Source organism: Oryzias latipes, chromosome 5 (assembly GCF_002234675.1).
Source record: "Oryzias latipes chromosome 5, ASM223467v1".
NCBI classification, from domain to species: domain Eukaryota; kingdom Metazoa; phylum Chordata; class Actinopteri; order Beloniformes; family Adrianichthyidae; genus Oryzias; species Oryzias latipes.
The window spans coordinates 28,589,641-28,606,178 of NC_019863.2; the positions used below are offsets into that span (position 1 = coordinate 28,589,641).

The 16,538-nt window shown below is 35.7% G+C and overlaps 1 protein-coding gene across 2 annotated transcripts; it reads left to right on the forward strand.

Moving 5' to 3' along the window:
- The first annotated feature begins 3,238 nt into the window (after nt 1–3,238).
- On the forward strand, nt 3,239–16,315 carry vamp3 (vesicle associated membrane protein 3). 2 transcript variants are annotated; one of them, XM_023955237.1, is made up of 5 exons: nt 3,239–3,348; nt 12,329–12,407; nt 13,400–13,558; nt 13,748–13,799; nt 14,104–16,315. In XM_023955237.1, coding segments are annotated over exons 1-5 (309 nt in total). In that variant the 5' UTR covers nt 3,239–3,346; the 3' UTR covers nt 14,121–16,315. The 2 variants fall into 2 exon arrangements, with proteins under 2 accessions (XP_023811005.1, XP_020559188.2); XM_020703529.2 differs by lacking the exon at nt 3,239–3,348 and adding an exon at nt 4,259–4,387.
- The last annotated feature ends 223 nt before the right edge of the window (nt 16,316–16,538 follow it).

The following is a 16,538-nucleotide window of genomic DNA, read 5'->3' on the forward strand; positions in this document are numbered from 1 at the left end:
TTCCGGAGACCGGGAATTTAAGTAGCGCCCTCTGTTGTTTAATATAGGCACTGCATGCTGGAGTTATTTTTGTCTTGTTTGAGATCCTGAATTCAAGAAAAACATATCTTATTGTGGATGTCTATTGAGCACATTTCTAAATAAATACATTAAAATTATATTTTGTGCCTTTCAGCATTAAAATAATTAATATAGTGCTATTTGACCGCCTTGCAACCAGAATTTAAATAACTTTGAAGAGGATGGATGAAGAAAATGTCAAATATACCACTATTTTTACATTTTATTTGTATGTTTTATTTGTATGTTTCTCTTAATTTCATCATTTATACTACTTTTAAATATAAATATAACCGTACCTTAATTTCACATAGCAGTTATAATATGACTTAAATGTTTTTTGTTTGTATTGTTTTTGCTCTGAATAATTGATTTGACTTTTATTTGCCTTGGTACTACAGTATTATCTTTACATTTGGTGAAATAGTGTAACCTAGTGGACAATGTTGTCTCCCTTTTATAAACCGAAATTCTTCCTCATAAATAAACTTATCTTTACAAGTAATTAAACTTTTACAGATTTACGAAAAATGAGCCAGTACAGGTTAGATAAAAACATTGAATTTCATCCATATTTACATTTGATATAGTTTTTGTCAGTGTTATAGGGAAGCTGGAAACGATCCATGTGGAATCCAACCCACCCTTCCTAAACAGGTTGTACATTTTCCACAGGATCAGTTTCAGAGACGCATACAATCACACACTGTTCATCCCATTTCCACCCAATGCTTGTTTTCCCAGAGGGAATGCTACCGTTACGAAGGTGGGCGTTGAGGATGTGAAACAAATTTATAGGGGCTGCAGGGGTAACAAACCTTCAGCTCTGTGCATGGTGAGAATTCTTCAGGAAGCCATGGCTACAAAACTGCTGACTACAATGCTGCTGGTTGCCGACATCTGTGATGGAGGTAAAAGTGTCTGTAGTGAGACAGAATGATGTATCATCAGGTAAGGTCACACTAAGGTTATTCTGTTATTTGGATTGCCTTTTGGACTGGTAGCACTGATAGGAAAATCGTCAGCCCATAATTTCCTGCTGAAGATTCGCCAAAGACGTGGATTTGAGTGTTCTCCTGGAGGCTGCAGCACAGAAGCCAGCGAAGCCGGAGAGGTGACCGAAGTGAAGGAAGGAAATGTAAGTGATGTATTGGTTGTGCTTTATGTATATGTCATTAAAATCATGTGTGGCTATAGCTGAAACTTTTACTTGCCATTGTACATCATTGTCTTTGCTAAACATCACGTGTCATGTATTTTTGGTGAGGTTAGGTAGAGAGTGCATTTGTTAACTGCATAACTGCATTTGGCCCAACTAGGTCACCAATTTATGTTATGCCTTACTTTAATTACATATTATGCACCATAGGAAAACAAATCTTTACATAAAAGCATGAAAAAATCTGCATGAATATCAGTAAAAGTGTGCAAGTTTCAGTAAAAAATGGGCCTCACCTGTTTGGCCAGTAGGGGTTTGTGCAAAGAGTGAGATGAAACAAAACATTGTAAACAGAGACTCCGTCCAGAGAGTGAACTCAAGGGCAGAGAGGCGCCTGATGACTGTACAAAGAGAGGCACCTCTGTCTTCAATGGGGATAAGGTGTAACTTAGTCAAGCATGTCAGTGGGGCATTTGCCAGTGATCCTACACACCAGGCCTGCAAAGCCATTAACGCCGACTTTATCTTACTTCATGTGCCTGCTCCACATATCGCATGGCCAACAGAGAAAGCTTGATTACCCATTTATCCAAACATGTTACCACATATATAAGTAAGTGCTTTGTTGTTTATTTCAAGTCTGTTCATAAGTCACTGAAATAAAACTTTCTGTGCGTTAACAGGAGGAGAGTCAGAGCATGCTGCACAATGGAGCTGCTGCCACCAAAGAAACAATCACTGTAACTTCTAACTCTATTTTTTTAACCTTTAAAATATGGATAAACATTTGTGTTTAAAATAAAACTAAAACCTCTGCATTGATTTAAAAAAAAACTTCCCCCCCAGAAACCAACTGAAGCTGCAAAGGAAGCTGAGGTTTTTGAAGGATCTGGAACGGAGCCAAAACGCAAACCACCTCAGTTGAGAAACAGCAAATAGACAAACCACAACCTTGCAAATTATTGCAGCTAGCATGTACTCTTGATAAATCAAAGTAGATCTTTCAACAAGTAAAAAAAAATTGTATGTATATATATATATATATATATATATATATATATATATATATATATATATATGTATGAAATGATCAATGTATGAAATGTTATTTTGAAGCAAAAACATTAAGAAACCTGATTGCAAGAATTAGTGTGTGCAATGAGAGCTGGAGATGTCTGCATTTAGTCTGAAAATATAACGCCTTTTTTCAGAATACCTGAAAATAGACTATTATTTTTTCTAACTAAAATAGATTTTAGTTTTTTAAATTTTTTTCTTAATCTAGAGAGACATGATCCATGTCCATTGTTATTGTGTGTACCTGAAACTGATTCAAACACAAGTTATCTCGAACTTCTTTTATTCAAACTTGTGATGTTTTTTCTTAATATCTGTTATTCAATTCACAAGTGATCCATTTAGTTTCTGCGTCTGTCTTCTTTAATGACTATTCTATTTCTCTGAGCATTTTATAAAATAAAATTGCTTTGTGAACAACTACAGGCAGCTAAAGGAATTTTTGTGTGTTTTCCTGTCACATGCTGATCATGAGCTTGTCGTTGCTTTCTCCACACATTACACTCTATGATAACAAACAGGAACACAGAGATTTAATTTTTTATTGAGTATTGAGATTTTGTCTAAACAAGGATACTGGACCTTTTGAGTTCTTGAAATCTGATCTTGGGGTGAGGGGGGAGGGTGTTCCGTACTTCAAAATGTAATTTTTAAGACTGTCTATACTACACTGAATTAAATGTTTTATTTTTATTATTTTTAAATCCAGTAAACAATTACTACTTTACATCTGTTAGGGGTAGAAAGAAGAATGGTTGATCAAATAATTATATTTCTCTGCAAAAGTGTCTGTTTGAACAAGCCCAATAACGTTTTTATGTTATGAATTATTTTTTATCTTTACCACATCTCAGTTTTTGTAACCATACAACCATTTGAAACGGAGTTTCTTGAAATTAGTCAATCTTGAACAATAATTCTCACTGTTTGGTATTTCCCGTTTCCGACGACCCTGAAGGCAGCATTTCAAACGACAGCACTAGCTGTTACGGCGGAGAAATAACTATCGAGAAACAGCGGCGGTGTCGTTAAAACACAATAATCTTCATCATGTAAGTCTATAAACCTGTTTTCGTAGCTTTTGAAATATTTTCAACCTAATGTGTGTCGTGTTACCGTTTATGAAACGCCGAAAAGAGAACGCCCTAAACTTTGCTCCTAGCATGCAACAAGTGCTAAATAGGTTAGCTCGTTTTTTCTCTTCTGAAAGTAATGAAAGCTAAGCTAGCGTTAGCAGTCGCGCGCTGTTGCTACTTAAAAGTCAATTTTTGGGAAAACTTTCATCGTTTTTTTAGGTGGTTAAGAACTTATTAAACTTCTTTTATTCAAACTTGTGATGTTTTTTCTTAATATCTGTTATTCAATTCACAAGTGATCCATTTAGTTTCTGCGTCTGTCTTCTTTAATGACTATTCTATTTCTCTGAGCATTTTATAAAATAAAATTGCTTTGTGAACAACTACAGGCAGCTAAAGGAATTTTTGTGTGTTTTCCTGTCACATGCTGATCATGAGCTTGTCGTTGCTTTCTCCACACATTACACTCTATGATAACAAACAGGAACACAGAGATTTAATTTTTTATTGAGTATTGAGATTTTGTCTAAACAAGGATACTGGACCTTTTGAGTTCTTGAAATCTGATCTTGGGGTGAGGGGGGAGGGTGTTCCGTACTTCAAAATGTAATTTTTAAGACTGTCTATACTACACTGAATTAAATGTTTTATTTTTATTATTTTTAAATCCAGTAAACAATTACTACTTTACATCTGTTAGGGGTAGAAAGAAGAATGGTTGATCAAATAATTATATTTCTCTGCAAAAGTGTCTGTTTGAACAAGCCCAATAACGTTTTTATGTTATGAATTATTTTTTATCTTTACCACATCTCAGTTTTTGTAACCATACAACCATTTGAAACGGAGTTTCTTGAAATTAGTCAATCTTGAACAATAATTCTCACTGTTTGGTATTTCCCGTTTCCGACGACCCTGAAGGCAGCATTTCAAACGACAGCACTAGCTGTTACGGCGGAGAAATAACTATCGAGAAACAGCGGCGGTGTCGTTAAAACACAATAATCTTCATCATGTAAGTCTATAAACCTGTTTTCGTAGCTTTTGAAATATTTTCAACCTAATGTGTGTCGTGTTACCGTTTATGAAACGCCGAAAAGAGAACGCCCTAAACTTTGCTCCTAGCATGCAACAAGTGCTAAATAGGTTAGCTCGTTTTTTCTCTTCTGAAGGTAATGAAAGCTAAGCTAGCGTTAGCAGTCGCGCGCTGTTGCTACTTAAAAGTCAATTTTTGGGAAAACTTTCATCGTTTTTTTTAGGTGGTTAAGAACTTATTTAAAATTTCAAAATATATAATGAAGGACTATCTGTTAAGTACGGTCAAGTTTATGTTTCTGTTGAACCGGTCTGTCTGTCTGAAGTCGGCCTCGCTTCTTCTAGTTAGCTGCCCATATTATATAGTTTAACAACGCAATATCAATATCACATACATTCATAATATGCGGATTACTGCTAGTTTGGAGTGACAACAACACAATATCTTGCTCTCTTTGTTTGTTTGTTTGGTTTTTTAATGTACCATTTTTTATTTTTAATAATATAACATCACCGATGTCTACTATAAAAAGCATAAATATAGGAGCATAATAATTAGGATAAGGTTTGATGAAAGTCAGACTTGTTTGACATATTCATGAACAGAGTTGGGGAACGGTGACTGACATTCAAATTTAATTTAATTTCAGCAGTAGAAATTCTCTGGAAGGAGATTTAACTAAAATACAACTTTTTTTGTAAGTTAATATTAACTTTGGATGATGACCTCAATAATTATTATTATTATTATTTTTTCTATAAAAGATGAAACGGAGCGTTTTTTAAACTGTTGCTTGTTTAGAAAAAACAAATATGAGGGACATATTATTTAAATAATTGTTCGTTTATCTGTTTATTTAACAGGGATATTGTGCATTAAAAAACATCATAAAGCTATTATTCATCAGTAGTCCTTGGACTGGTACCAACCTTGTCTTCCTTAAAACTATGTGAAATTTCCAGCAAAAATACAACATGAACAAAAAGTAGAATTATAGTATATAACAAGCTTGCAAAAGAGTAAAAATGCAATATAAATAAATAAAAAAGAGCAGTATAAACAATATGTAAAAACTAAATACAAATATAATAGAACAGTAGGAATTGATAAACATCTTAAGTGGTAACAATACAATGATAATTTAAAACCAGGAGAGACAATCACAAGCACTATACAATCATAAAAACATTGTTTCTAACTTGTTGACATTTATGATGGCATGGTTTGATTGAAGAAGGTAAACAGGCATTATTTGTGGGAGCGTCTTGAACCAGTTCTTAAGATGTTTTTGAAACAAATTTTGTGACGACAGTTTGATTGAGTTCTATTCCTCTTGTGTCTTTTCCTTTATTTTTGTGTTTACATTTTATTTGTTTGACGACTGTATCTTTTAGATAAACCAGTATATTTTGTCATGAAATAATCCCATATCATTATCAAATCTTGTCTGGTTTTAAGAGCTCTCCCGTGTTTGTGGAGCTTTTTTGTTACTTAAAAGAATAATACCCTTTACACTGATTATTGTTTGTATCTGAACAACCAAGTATTAAAAAGAATATCCTCCCAAAAGATCTCTTTGCTTGTGGAGGTGTTTGCTTTACACTAAACGTTCTTTAAAATGCTGTATTTCTACAAATCACTTAACCAATGTAAATATTTTAAGTACAATTAAACTGTAAAAACCTAATCTTTCACTAAATTATTTCCTGAAGAGATAGTTCTTGCAGCAATGCTCAATTCATGACTGATGTGCTGGTTTCTTAAACACTCATGACCTCAGATTAAAATTCTCCAAACATTGAAACTCTATTTCTCCTATCTGATAATTTCAGAGGAACCCTTAAAGCAACAGTTTCAAGTTATTTCTCTTCTGTTTAAAAAAAAAAGTGGTTCAACAGTGGGCCACATCAAGAAATAATTTTTAAAAGCTGTTATCAGTAAAACAACCAAAATGTTTGACAAAAAAGTCTTGTTCCTGGAAAAGGATGAGTTCAGACGTTTTTGTAGTTTCAAGAAAAACTTTAGTTTTTTCTTTAAATTGCACAGATTTGCTTTTTTTTTAGATTCATTAGTGGATTTTTAGAAAAAAGCTTCAGACAGACATTGATTTTCATTTTATATCCTTTTATGTAGAAGTAGTTTGTGCTGTAACTTGAGATTTTTACGAATGATTTTTACTAATGATTTGTTTACACTTAAGTGTGAGGAAACTAGCTTTTTCTTCCAAGTGCTGAACCACACACTCGTAGCATTCATTCATTTGCTAACATTATATTTTTGTTGTTAAATTACACAATATTACTCAATAATAATAATGTTGTTGTTTTTTTTACAGTTTTTAATTCTATTTATCTTTAAATTACATTTATTTTAGTTAAAAAGTGTCTCACTTTTTCCCCCTTTTCTTAAAATTCAAATATCACAGGAGGACTCTTGACACATTCCTATTGTTGCTGCAGAGGCAACAAACTGTCAGTGGGCACTGATATGCTCACATGGGCTGCAAAGAAAAAGTCATGACTTAGCTGAGGCAGGATTTCTGGTGGGAAACTGGAACTACTGATTCAAACGGTTAACAAAGGTTACAGGAGAGCAAAACCGAAGTGGTGGCATGAGTTGAAACACCCTGCACTGCTGCTGTGACAATAGACGCATGCCGTCTCCAAGGTCTGCTGTTGACTTGAGTACACTCTCTGCATAAAACCTAGAATGGCTACAAAAAAATGTTGAAAACATACCAGGGCTCCAGACTGCGACCATTTGCTCGCATTTTGCGACCAAAATTTGAGACTGTGCGACTGAATTTTACATCCAGTCGCACATGCGCGACCAGTAAATTTGCCTCCCCCACCCTCCGTATTTTTTTATTCATTAAACGTGGAAGCGGCCCGTCAATGATCAATGAAATGAGCAATGAAATCATCAATGAGACACGAGCCAACACGCACGCAGACAGACACACACACACTCGTGAGACTGGAGCACACGCGAGCGCACACTCGCATGTCATTGAGTGATGCCTGAGGCGGCCAATGCGTGTGAGAAGAATAGGGAAAGTCACTGCAAGTGGCTAAAATATGTGGAGGGGCGGGGCCTAGAGATAATCGAGTGCGCGTTAACGTCTGTGGGAAGGAAACGGAGACAAATCATCACAACCTGATATGTGCGTCTGAGCTATGAACAGCTAGCGAACTATTGATTCGTTCTTTCGACCTGCGGCTAGTATACCAGTGCCAGAGTGTACAGCAGGGGTCTCAAACTCGCGAAGCAAACCACGGCTCTCATGCACGGCTGTAACGACAGCACACCGCTCCCGCGGGAGATGGCGAAGCTGCAACAGGAAGTTGGAGTTGTCCTTAACATTCAATTTAATAATTATGCCTCTCCCCCTAAGTACGATCTGTGATATTACATCTTTTATAATTATTTCAATGTTTTGTGATGTATGTAGCCTTTTTTTAATCAGTTGGTATTTTAAATTATTTTAATTGATCAGTGAACTACAAAAACCCATCAGGACGCATGTCCCATAATGCATTGTTTTGTAGTCTGTAGGGCAGCTTTCAGTCAGTTCAGTACTAAATTTCCAGCTGTGTTTGGTCAGGTTGGGGTCTTGCTTCCGCCCCTTTCTGGTGATATTTTGGTTTTGATTGACAGGTGATGTTAGAGCAAAAACAAAAATATGTCTCACACCAGGTGATCTGTGCAGCGTTACGTCCATCTGGGTGATCTCAAATTATTGTGCATCTTGGCTGCACCTATTTGGTTTCGCCAACATGAATTTCCATCCCCTAATGTTTACATACATTTAAGTATTGTTCTTAACTGTGAAATGACCGAAAGGTTATTACGGTAATCACTTGTTACTAAAAACTTTTTTTATTCTAAATTTATGGTATATTGTTTACTATTTTTTTTTGTCATGACAGCGATGCTGCTGTCAGTTTACCTTCTTGTTGCATCTTCAAAAGTGCAGAATAAAATCTGACACTGAATTTGAAAAAGCAGATTGTAATTTTTGCATCTATAATTAAAGTATTTATTTACTTTATTTATTTTATTTAGTGTATTTATAATACAGTGGAAATTAGAAGATCTGGTTTGCATGTTGATTTACGGTATGCGCCCCTAAATTTTCAGGTTGTGCCCCTAAAATTTTCATTCAGGGGCCACAGTGCTCCTAGTGAAAAAAGTTAGTCTGGAGCCCTGCATACTGTGGATCTATTCTGACACTGCTGTTGGGCTTCTATGATTTGACTTTTATCACATCGTATAACAAAAAGATTGCAAAATGACGACGATTGGTTTGAAGTCTTTAGTTTTCCTTAATATTGTTGCCTGATTTATATTAGTTGTTTCATTTAGGTGGCACAGTCATGACAAGCAACGTAATGGGATTTAATAAGATGTTTTAATAGATTTATTTCTCGAGCATATAACATCATATTAAGCAAAAGAAACCATATGTTTTGTTTAAAGTTGTGTTTTTTACTTCATTGTAAAGTTAATTTTTTTTTCTTCACAAGCAAATGACCAGAAAATGAATATTCAGTAGATTAGGTAGCATCTGCAGAAAAGGGAATTTTAGATTTACAGCAATCTAATTTTCGAACCATGAATTGATGTTCAGCCATAAGGTGGAGAAGCAGAAAAGAGGCTTTAGGTGTGTTCATGCTTTGTTTACATTGGTGTTCTTGGTAAATGCGTGTAGCCATCTTTGCTAGTCGTCCACACTTACTGACTGTCAAGCCTGAGAGTTTACCTCAAATGATTGACAGACAGTTGGTTGCTCAACCTGCTGAGCTTTCTATTGAATTCCTTTGGAAAAAGTCACTTATGACAACTATATCTCTAAACAAACTTGGAGACAGAAAATTAACTTGCAATTATTCAAAATTATCTCTGCAGCTGTTATCCTTTTTTCCAAGCAAGGTCCAAAATTATAAGTATTTTTGGAAATTATCTGTTCATTTTTATATATTTTAAATCAAATCAAATCAAACTTTATTTATAAAATAGCGCTTCTCATGCACTTTGTGCAGCTCGAAGCGCTTTAACACTAAAAACAGTAAACACACAACATTACAATAAAAACCCCAACCCACCCTTCACCCTTCCCACTCCCCTCCATTAAACCACATGACCCATGGCTCCCACGTACAATGAAATATGACTATGTAACTGTAAAAGAATAAATAAATAAATAAATAAACAAGTATGGCTTAGCTCTGCTGTGAGGAAACAGTATCTGGGAATCCTTTCATACCAGGAGCCAGCCCGGCCACCGGAACATCGCTACAGTGCCCACCCAGACCGGGACAACACCGGGGTCCCCCTCACAGCCAAAAGCTGTAAAATTAGACCCCAGCCGCCCCAGCAAGGGCAACAACTGCAGCAACAACCACTGACCAAGCCGGCAATCCCTGGAGGAAAAGATCCCCTCAAGAAACACTGGCGCTAAAATCATAAGATGCTAAAATTAAAAACATAAAAAAGAAAAAAGAAAAAAACATAAAATTGAAAATAAGATGCATAAAATTAAAATAAATACATAAATAAAATAGCCTATACTAAAACTAATAGAATAAATTAGCAGTTAAAATCAACTAAAAGCTAAATTAAAAAGGTGGGTCTTGAGCCTCTTCTTAAAAACCTCTACTGTCTCTGCGGCCCTGAGGCTCTCCGGAAGGCCGTTCCACAGGCGAGGACCGTGATGGCAGAACGAAGCCTCACCATAAGTTTTGGTCCTCACCTTGGGAACAACTAAGAGGCCAGTACCGGAAGACCTCAAGGTCCGCGAGGGCTCATATTTTAAAAGAATATCATTTAAATAAGAAGGCCCAAGACCATAAAAACATTTATAAACCATTAAAAGAATTTTAAAATCAATCCTGAAACGCACAGGGAGCCAATGCAGCGATTTTAAAACCGGTGTAATGTGTTCCCGCCCTCTGGTTCTCGTCAGAACTCGTGCCGCTGAGTTCTGTAGAAGTTGTAAGTTTGAAAGAGACTTTTTGGGTAAACCAGAGAGCAGGGCATTACAGTAATCTAAACGATTGAAAATAAAAGCATGCATTAGTACCTCTGTGCTGGCAAGAGAGAGGAACGGGCGGACTCTGGCAATGTTTTTGAGATGATAAAATCCTGTCTTAACGACATTTTTAATGTGTGGGATAAAATTTAGCTCAGAGTCAAAAAGTACGCCCAGGTTTCTCACACATTGAGAAGGTTTAAAATTATGAAGATGTGGTAAAATCATCTCTCTCTTGTCTTCAGAACCGATGATTAAAACTTCAGTTTTGTCCTGGTTGAGCTTTAAGAAATTTTCTGCCATCCACAACTTTATATCTAAAATGCAGTTTAAAAGAGTGTTGACAGGTTCCAGGTCATCAGGAGACACGGCGATGTAAAGCTGTGTATCATCAGCATAGCTGTGAAAGTCAACGCCGTGTCTCCTGATGACCTCCCCAAGAGGCAACATATACAAATTAAAAAGTATTGGCCCTAAAATTGACCCTTGGGGAACCCCACAGCTTATTTCGTGGATTCCTGAAGAGCACATATCCATACTTACATAAAAGTGTCGATCTGTCAGGTAAGAGTAAAACCACTTAAGAACATTTCCAGAAAGGCCCACTAGACTACTAAGTCTGTCTAATAAAATCTGGTGATCTACTGTATCAAAAGCGGCACTAAGATCCAGTAGCACCAGAACAGAAAGTTTCTGTGAATCGTAGTTTAATCTAAGATCATTAACGATCTTTAAAAGAGCCGTCTCTGTACTGTGGCTTTTCCTAAAACCAGACTGATATTTTTCTAAAATTTTTTGGGCATTTAAAAACTCATGCAGTTGAGTAGCGACACTTTTTTCTATTATTTTACTTAAAAATGGTAAGTTGGATACGGGTCTATAGTTATCCAGATTTTTTGGATCTAATTGACTCTTCTTCAGAAGGGGCCTCACCACCGCCGTCTTACAGGCAGAGGGGAAGACCCCCGTCTGAAGAGAGCAATTTACTATATTTAAAAGCTCTGACTCAAAGAATCCATAAAATGTTTTAAAAAGTGAAGTGGGAATGGGATCTAAAAGGCAGGTTGTAGTGTTTACTTGGGATACAACTCGACCAAGCATCTCTGCATCAACCAGGACAAAACTCCCCAGTGTTTCTTCTGGTAAAGACAATGCTGGAGGTCTGTTAAGATCAGTGTTTTGCATGGATGAAATGTTTGATCTTATGGCATTGATTTTACCCATGAAGTGGTCTGCGAAGTCCTCACATGCAGCATTAGATGATGGCATGGAGGACTTGTTGAAGTCTTTGTTTATTAAAATATCAATGGTTTTAAAAAGAAATCTGGGGTTGTTTTTATTATTTTATTATTATTTTAGGTTGATGTACCTGAACAACCTGTTTCGTGGAAACACTGTAAAAGGACCTTCTGTTTTCCACATGACACACTGTCATGCCCACATCGATTTGTGTGAATGTGTGGCAGTATTATTGCAGGACATCTGGGGAAAATTCCCCTTTAGTTACATAAAGCGATATGAAATTGAACTTGAGTGTGAACTTGCCTTTCATTGTTCTCCACCCTTTTGTTTATGTATTGACAAATTTATTGCAGATTGTAGCTCACATACGTTTAGTATAAAAAGTCTCGAATGTAGTTTCTAAAACTGAAAAAGTGTCTATAATTATAGAAGTAATGAAGGAAATGTGTTTTAATAAAGTCTTAAAGATAATGGACTTGCTTTTTAGGGAACTAAGAGATCTTCTCAAAGCCCTCAAAGTAGAAAAAGGCCTTTGACATTCAAGATGTGGATTGAATATTTTCTAAATTGATGATGTGAAACCAATTTCTGTCTAAAAGAAAAAAATCTTAAAATAAAAAATATCATATAAATGTTTGTTGAATCAGGTCAACCCTTGGTCCAGAAGGCTCCGGGGCAGCCTCGAGCAACAAGCGTCTGCAGCAGACGCAGGCTCAGGTGGATGAGGTAGGACGAGTTTTTGTCTTTTCCATGGAGATGGGCAATACATCAACCTCGTGTGTGTATGTTTGTGTGCCTAGAAAAAAAATTTGCACACAGTTTTCATCCATCCAATTTATAAACCTGCCTAATCCTGTTTGGAGTCAGTGGGTTGTAAGAGCCTATCCAGTAACTGTTGAACAAAGGCGGGGTACATCCTTGACAGTTCTCTAATTCAACAGGGCTACACAACCATACACAAGCTGGGATTTGAACCTCCTCCCCATGAGTGCTAACCACTAAACTGTATGAAGCCCTCATGCTATTTCCAATAAGTATAATACCTCTACCTACTATGATAGATGTTTTCTGCATACTTCTTCCCATGGATCTCAGTTTATATGCCAGGAGGGTTTTAATTAAAACTTTGCAGTTGTTTCAGATATGTAAACGACCTGGCACTCTTTAGTGCTTCGCATGGGCCCTTTAAGATTTACCAAGCCTTCAAAAACCTTAACTTGAGTTTGCAGCGTAGTGTCAACTAGCTGCCAGATATTTATGTAATCACCACCTTCATGGTTATGTAAGGCCTGCATGCATGCGTCTCCTGTTCTCTGCTGCAGTGGGCTGGGGCAGTTGGCTTTGTAAATCAATGAAACATATAGGTCATATTCATATAGAACACAGTAAGGACATGAATGTTTGTCAGATTATTTTTTATTATTAATATAAGGTCAGTTTTTTTTTTAAATTAGAAATTGATTACTAGTGTTTTGTCTCCATCTTATTCTAACCTAACTTGTAAACACGTTGTGACTCTGCCATCGTAATACGAATGTTTTGCTTTTCCTGTTGTATCATCAGGTTAGAAAGTTAGAATCAAACAAACAAAAATCTTTTTTTCGTTCAAAATCTTTTGTAGTTGACAATTCAAATACATTTTTTCTTGCATAACATCCAAAGTAAAAGCACATCAAACTGTTCTTTTTTGCTTTTTATTTGTTGTCTGTTCTTCATAGGTGGTGGATATCATGCGTGTTAATGTGGACAAAGTGCTGGAACGTGATCAGAAACTGTCGGAACTGGATGACCGAGCAGATGCACTGCAAGCTGGAGCTTCCCAGTTTGAGACCAGTGCTGCTAAGCTAAAGAGGAAATACTGGTGGAAGAACTGCAAGGTAACTCTCAGTTTTGCCCCAAACTGTACTTCACAGATTCAACAAACCACCAGTTGTTGATTTTTTTTTTTTTTTTTTTTTTTTTTATCGAAGCAGCAATAATAATACAGATTAACCGAATTTGTTTGACAAATGATCTGTTTGCCTAAATGTGTTTAATTTTTGTGGCGCTCGATTCTCTGCCTGCAGATGTGGGCCATCCTGATAGCTGTCATAGTCATCATCATCGTCATCATCATTAGTGAGTATCAAGACATCGGGAAAAAAAAAGTCAGAATTGTTAGTATTTTTATGTCAGCTGATTTAAAGAATCTGTCAAATCAGCATATTTTTAGGTTGTACTCGATCCTTTTTTACAACTTAACAACTATGTTTGAATACAAAAAATAATTTGTACTGACTTTTTGTGACAATCTTTCTTTTACAAGCCATAATATTCAATGTTTTAAATATTTATAATTCTTTGTTGCTCTAAATGGCTATAATTTTAGAAGGACATGCCCAGTAAATGCATTGTCTTAACTTTTCTATCCTTTTCTTTGTAGTTTGGTCTAGCACGTAAAACAGCCAGCGGATGAGACGTGGAGGCCATGATGAAGAGCAGAGAAATGGGGCAGTGTGTGAACATCATGCCACATAAATCACAAAGAATATCTCACATTGGTGGCTGCTGACCTCCACACGAATTATCTGCAGGGGTCTTCATTCCTTGTCCTGCTTTGTTTTGAATTTATGTACGTGTATTAAGGTTGTGCCAGAGTTGAGGTTTGCCAAAGTTCCACACCTTTAAAAGAATGCACCATGGATGACATCAGAACATTTTAAAATAAAAAAAAAACTATACCACATTCCAAAACAAACTGCCAGAAAAGTTACAAAAAATTTGTTAAGAAGTAAAACTCTTCTAAAGTCTATAAGAAATAAAAACCCTTACTCTATGGCAAGCATGCACACACATAGATTTGAACTTCAAGACTGGTATGAAGGTTATTGTTGTAAATTTAACTCGGTATATATTTACATTTTCACATTTTATTAATAGCATTGTATAACATTTGGAAGGCTAAAAAAGTAACATGCCTACAAAGATGTTCTGGTAGGGTTTAGAGCTAATTTTCTTACCAGTTTAAAGACGTTTAACGGCAGGGCTTCCCTTTTATTTTCTAGATATCGCCATCTTTGGCAATGGTTACAGTTCAGAAGTGAATAGCTAAATCTAATGCGTCGCTTCATTTTTCCACACAGTTCATTTCTTTGTAAGAAAATTCTTTTAAAAAAGAAATTTAACCTTAAATCTTCTTCAATAGGATGCTAACTAACCTTGTGGTCACTCCTGTCTTTCTTCAGCTTATTTTGGACACCACTCCCTTTGCTGTGCAGCTGGTTTGAACTTGTTTTTTAACGAGTGCCTGCATGCCGAGACCAAACAGCCCGACTCGGGCAGCCTCAAAATAACAACAGTCCACATAACGTATTATCCATTTTCTAGATTGTATCCAACACTTTTTTGTGTGTGAAATATCGAGGCATAACAGTATTAGAATGTAGCTTTTAAAATAATATTCTTTTTCTCAATGAAGAAGAACTGCCAAAAATACAGCCATATTCCAACTGCTGCCATTTAAAAAACAACAGTGCCTTTCTAAATGTGCTTAAGCCTTGCATTCATTAACTCAAGTGAACCTGGTTTTTGGAAAAAATATTTGTAATATTACATTTTGTTATTAAATTGCTTTCATTTTTCAATAACTCAATGAATATGACACCTATTTTATTTCTTGGTGGGGACTTTGATGTTGCTACTAATATGTATTTTCTTTATATATAAATATTATCTTTACCAAGGACATTATAAATTAAATAAAAAATGAAACCTGCATAAAAAGTTCATAACGAATGTACTAAATTCAAAGTTACTGAGGTGTAGCAAAAGTAAATTAAAAGTAAAAATATAAAGGCAAACCCAGACTTAAACCATGAACCTGGACTTGCACGATGCAGCTCAGTTCAGGGCGACTCGGTGCTGTAATGCTTTTTTAGAGGACGGTCTGTAAGACAAATAGACCAACTGGGCAGGTGGGCTTACAAATATTGGAAACGCCTCATTGGCACTGCACTTATGAGAAGCCTTCGGTTCAGCGTTCATACAGACTTAATGGGCAACTATACATTTTTCAAAGATTTGTAACACTGTCTCGTGTTGATGGTGCGTTGAGAACAACAAGAACATCCATATTTTAAAATACTAAAAAAAAAAAGGTTTTCAAGGTCTGATTTAACTCAGACCAGTCTGAAAGTCTTCCCAACAGAGATAATTACTGATACCGTGCCTTTTTGACATTCTACCCCTGTTCAGGTATTCATTCTTACACCAACACTGGATTTGTGGTTTTGTTCATTTTGAAATGTTAATGTTTTGATGCATATTTTTAGAGCATCTAGTTTTTTCATCTTCAGTTTGATTTGCTCTTTCTTTTTCCTTGTTTCTATCAAATATAGATAAACTGCTGCCTTAAATAAAACCTTTAGACCAATGAAATGCTTATTTCATTTCATTTCTTATATGCCTTTTTTTAACCACTTACATGCTTTCCTATTTTTAATCTGCTGTTTCCCTCTTACAATTAATTTACATTTAACTCATGAGCTTCGCCAATGTATACTCTACTGGGAATATGTTTGGAAAAAAAGTGCAATTTTCTTCTGTGGCCTAAATTATCCGTTTGAATAAAAACTAATAAAGTCATTTCTAAATTATTTTCATGTTATTTCTCTTTGGGAGATGGAAATTCTTAATCTTTTCTAATATATATATATTTTTCCCTCCTTTTTTGTTTGGAGTCTAACAATAAAGAAATGTCTCCTCACTTCCAGAAGATGGCTAAAGTTTGATTTTGGTCCCTGCAGAGAAGATAACTCTTACAAACTCATTTTTTTTTAGTTATGAAATGCAACACAACTTAATTTAAATCTTTTTCTG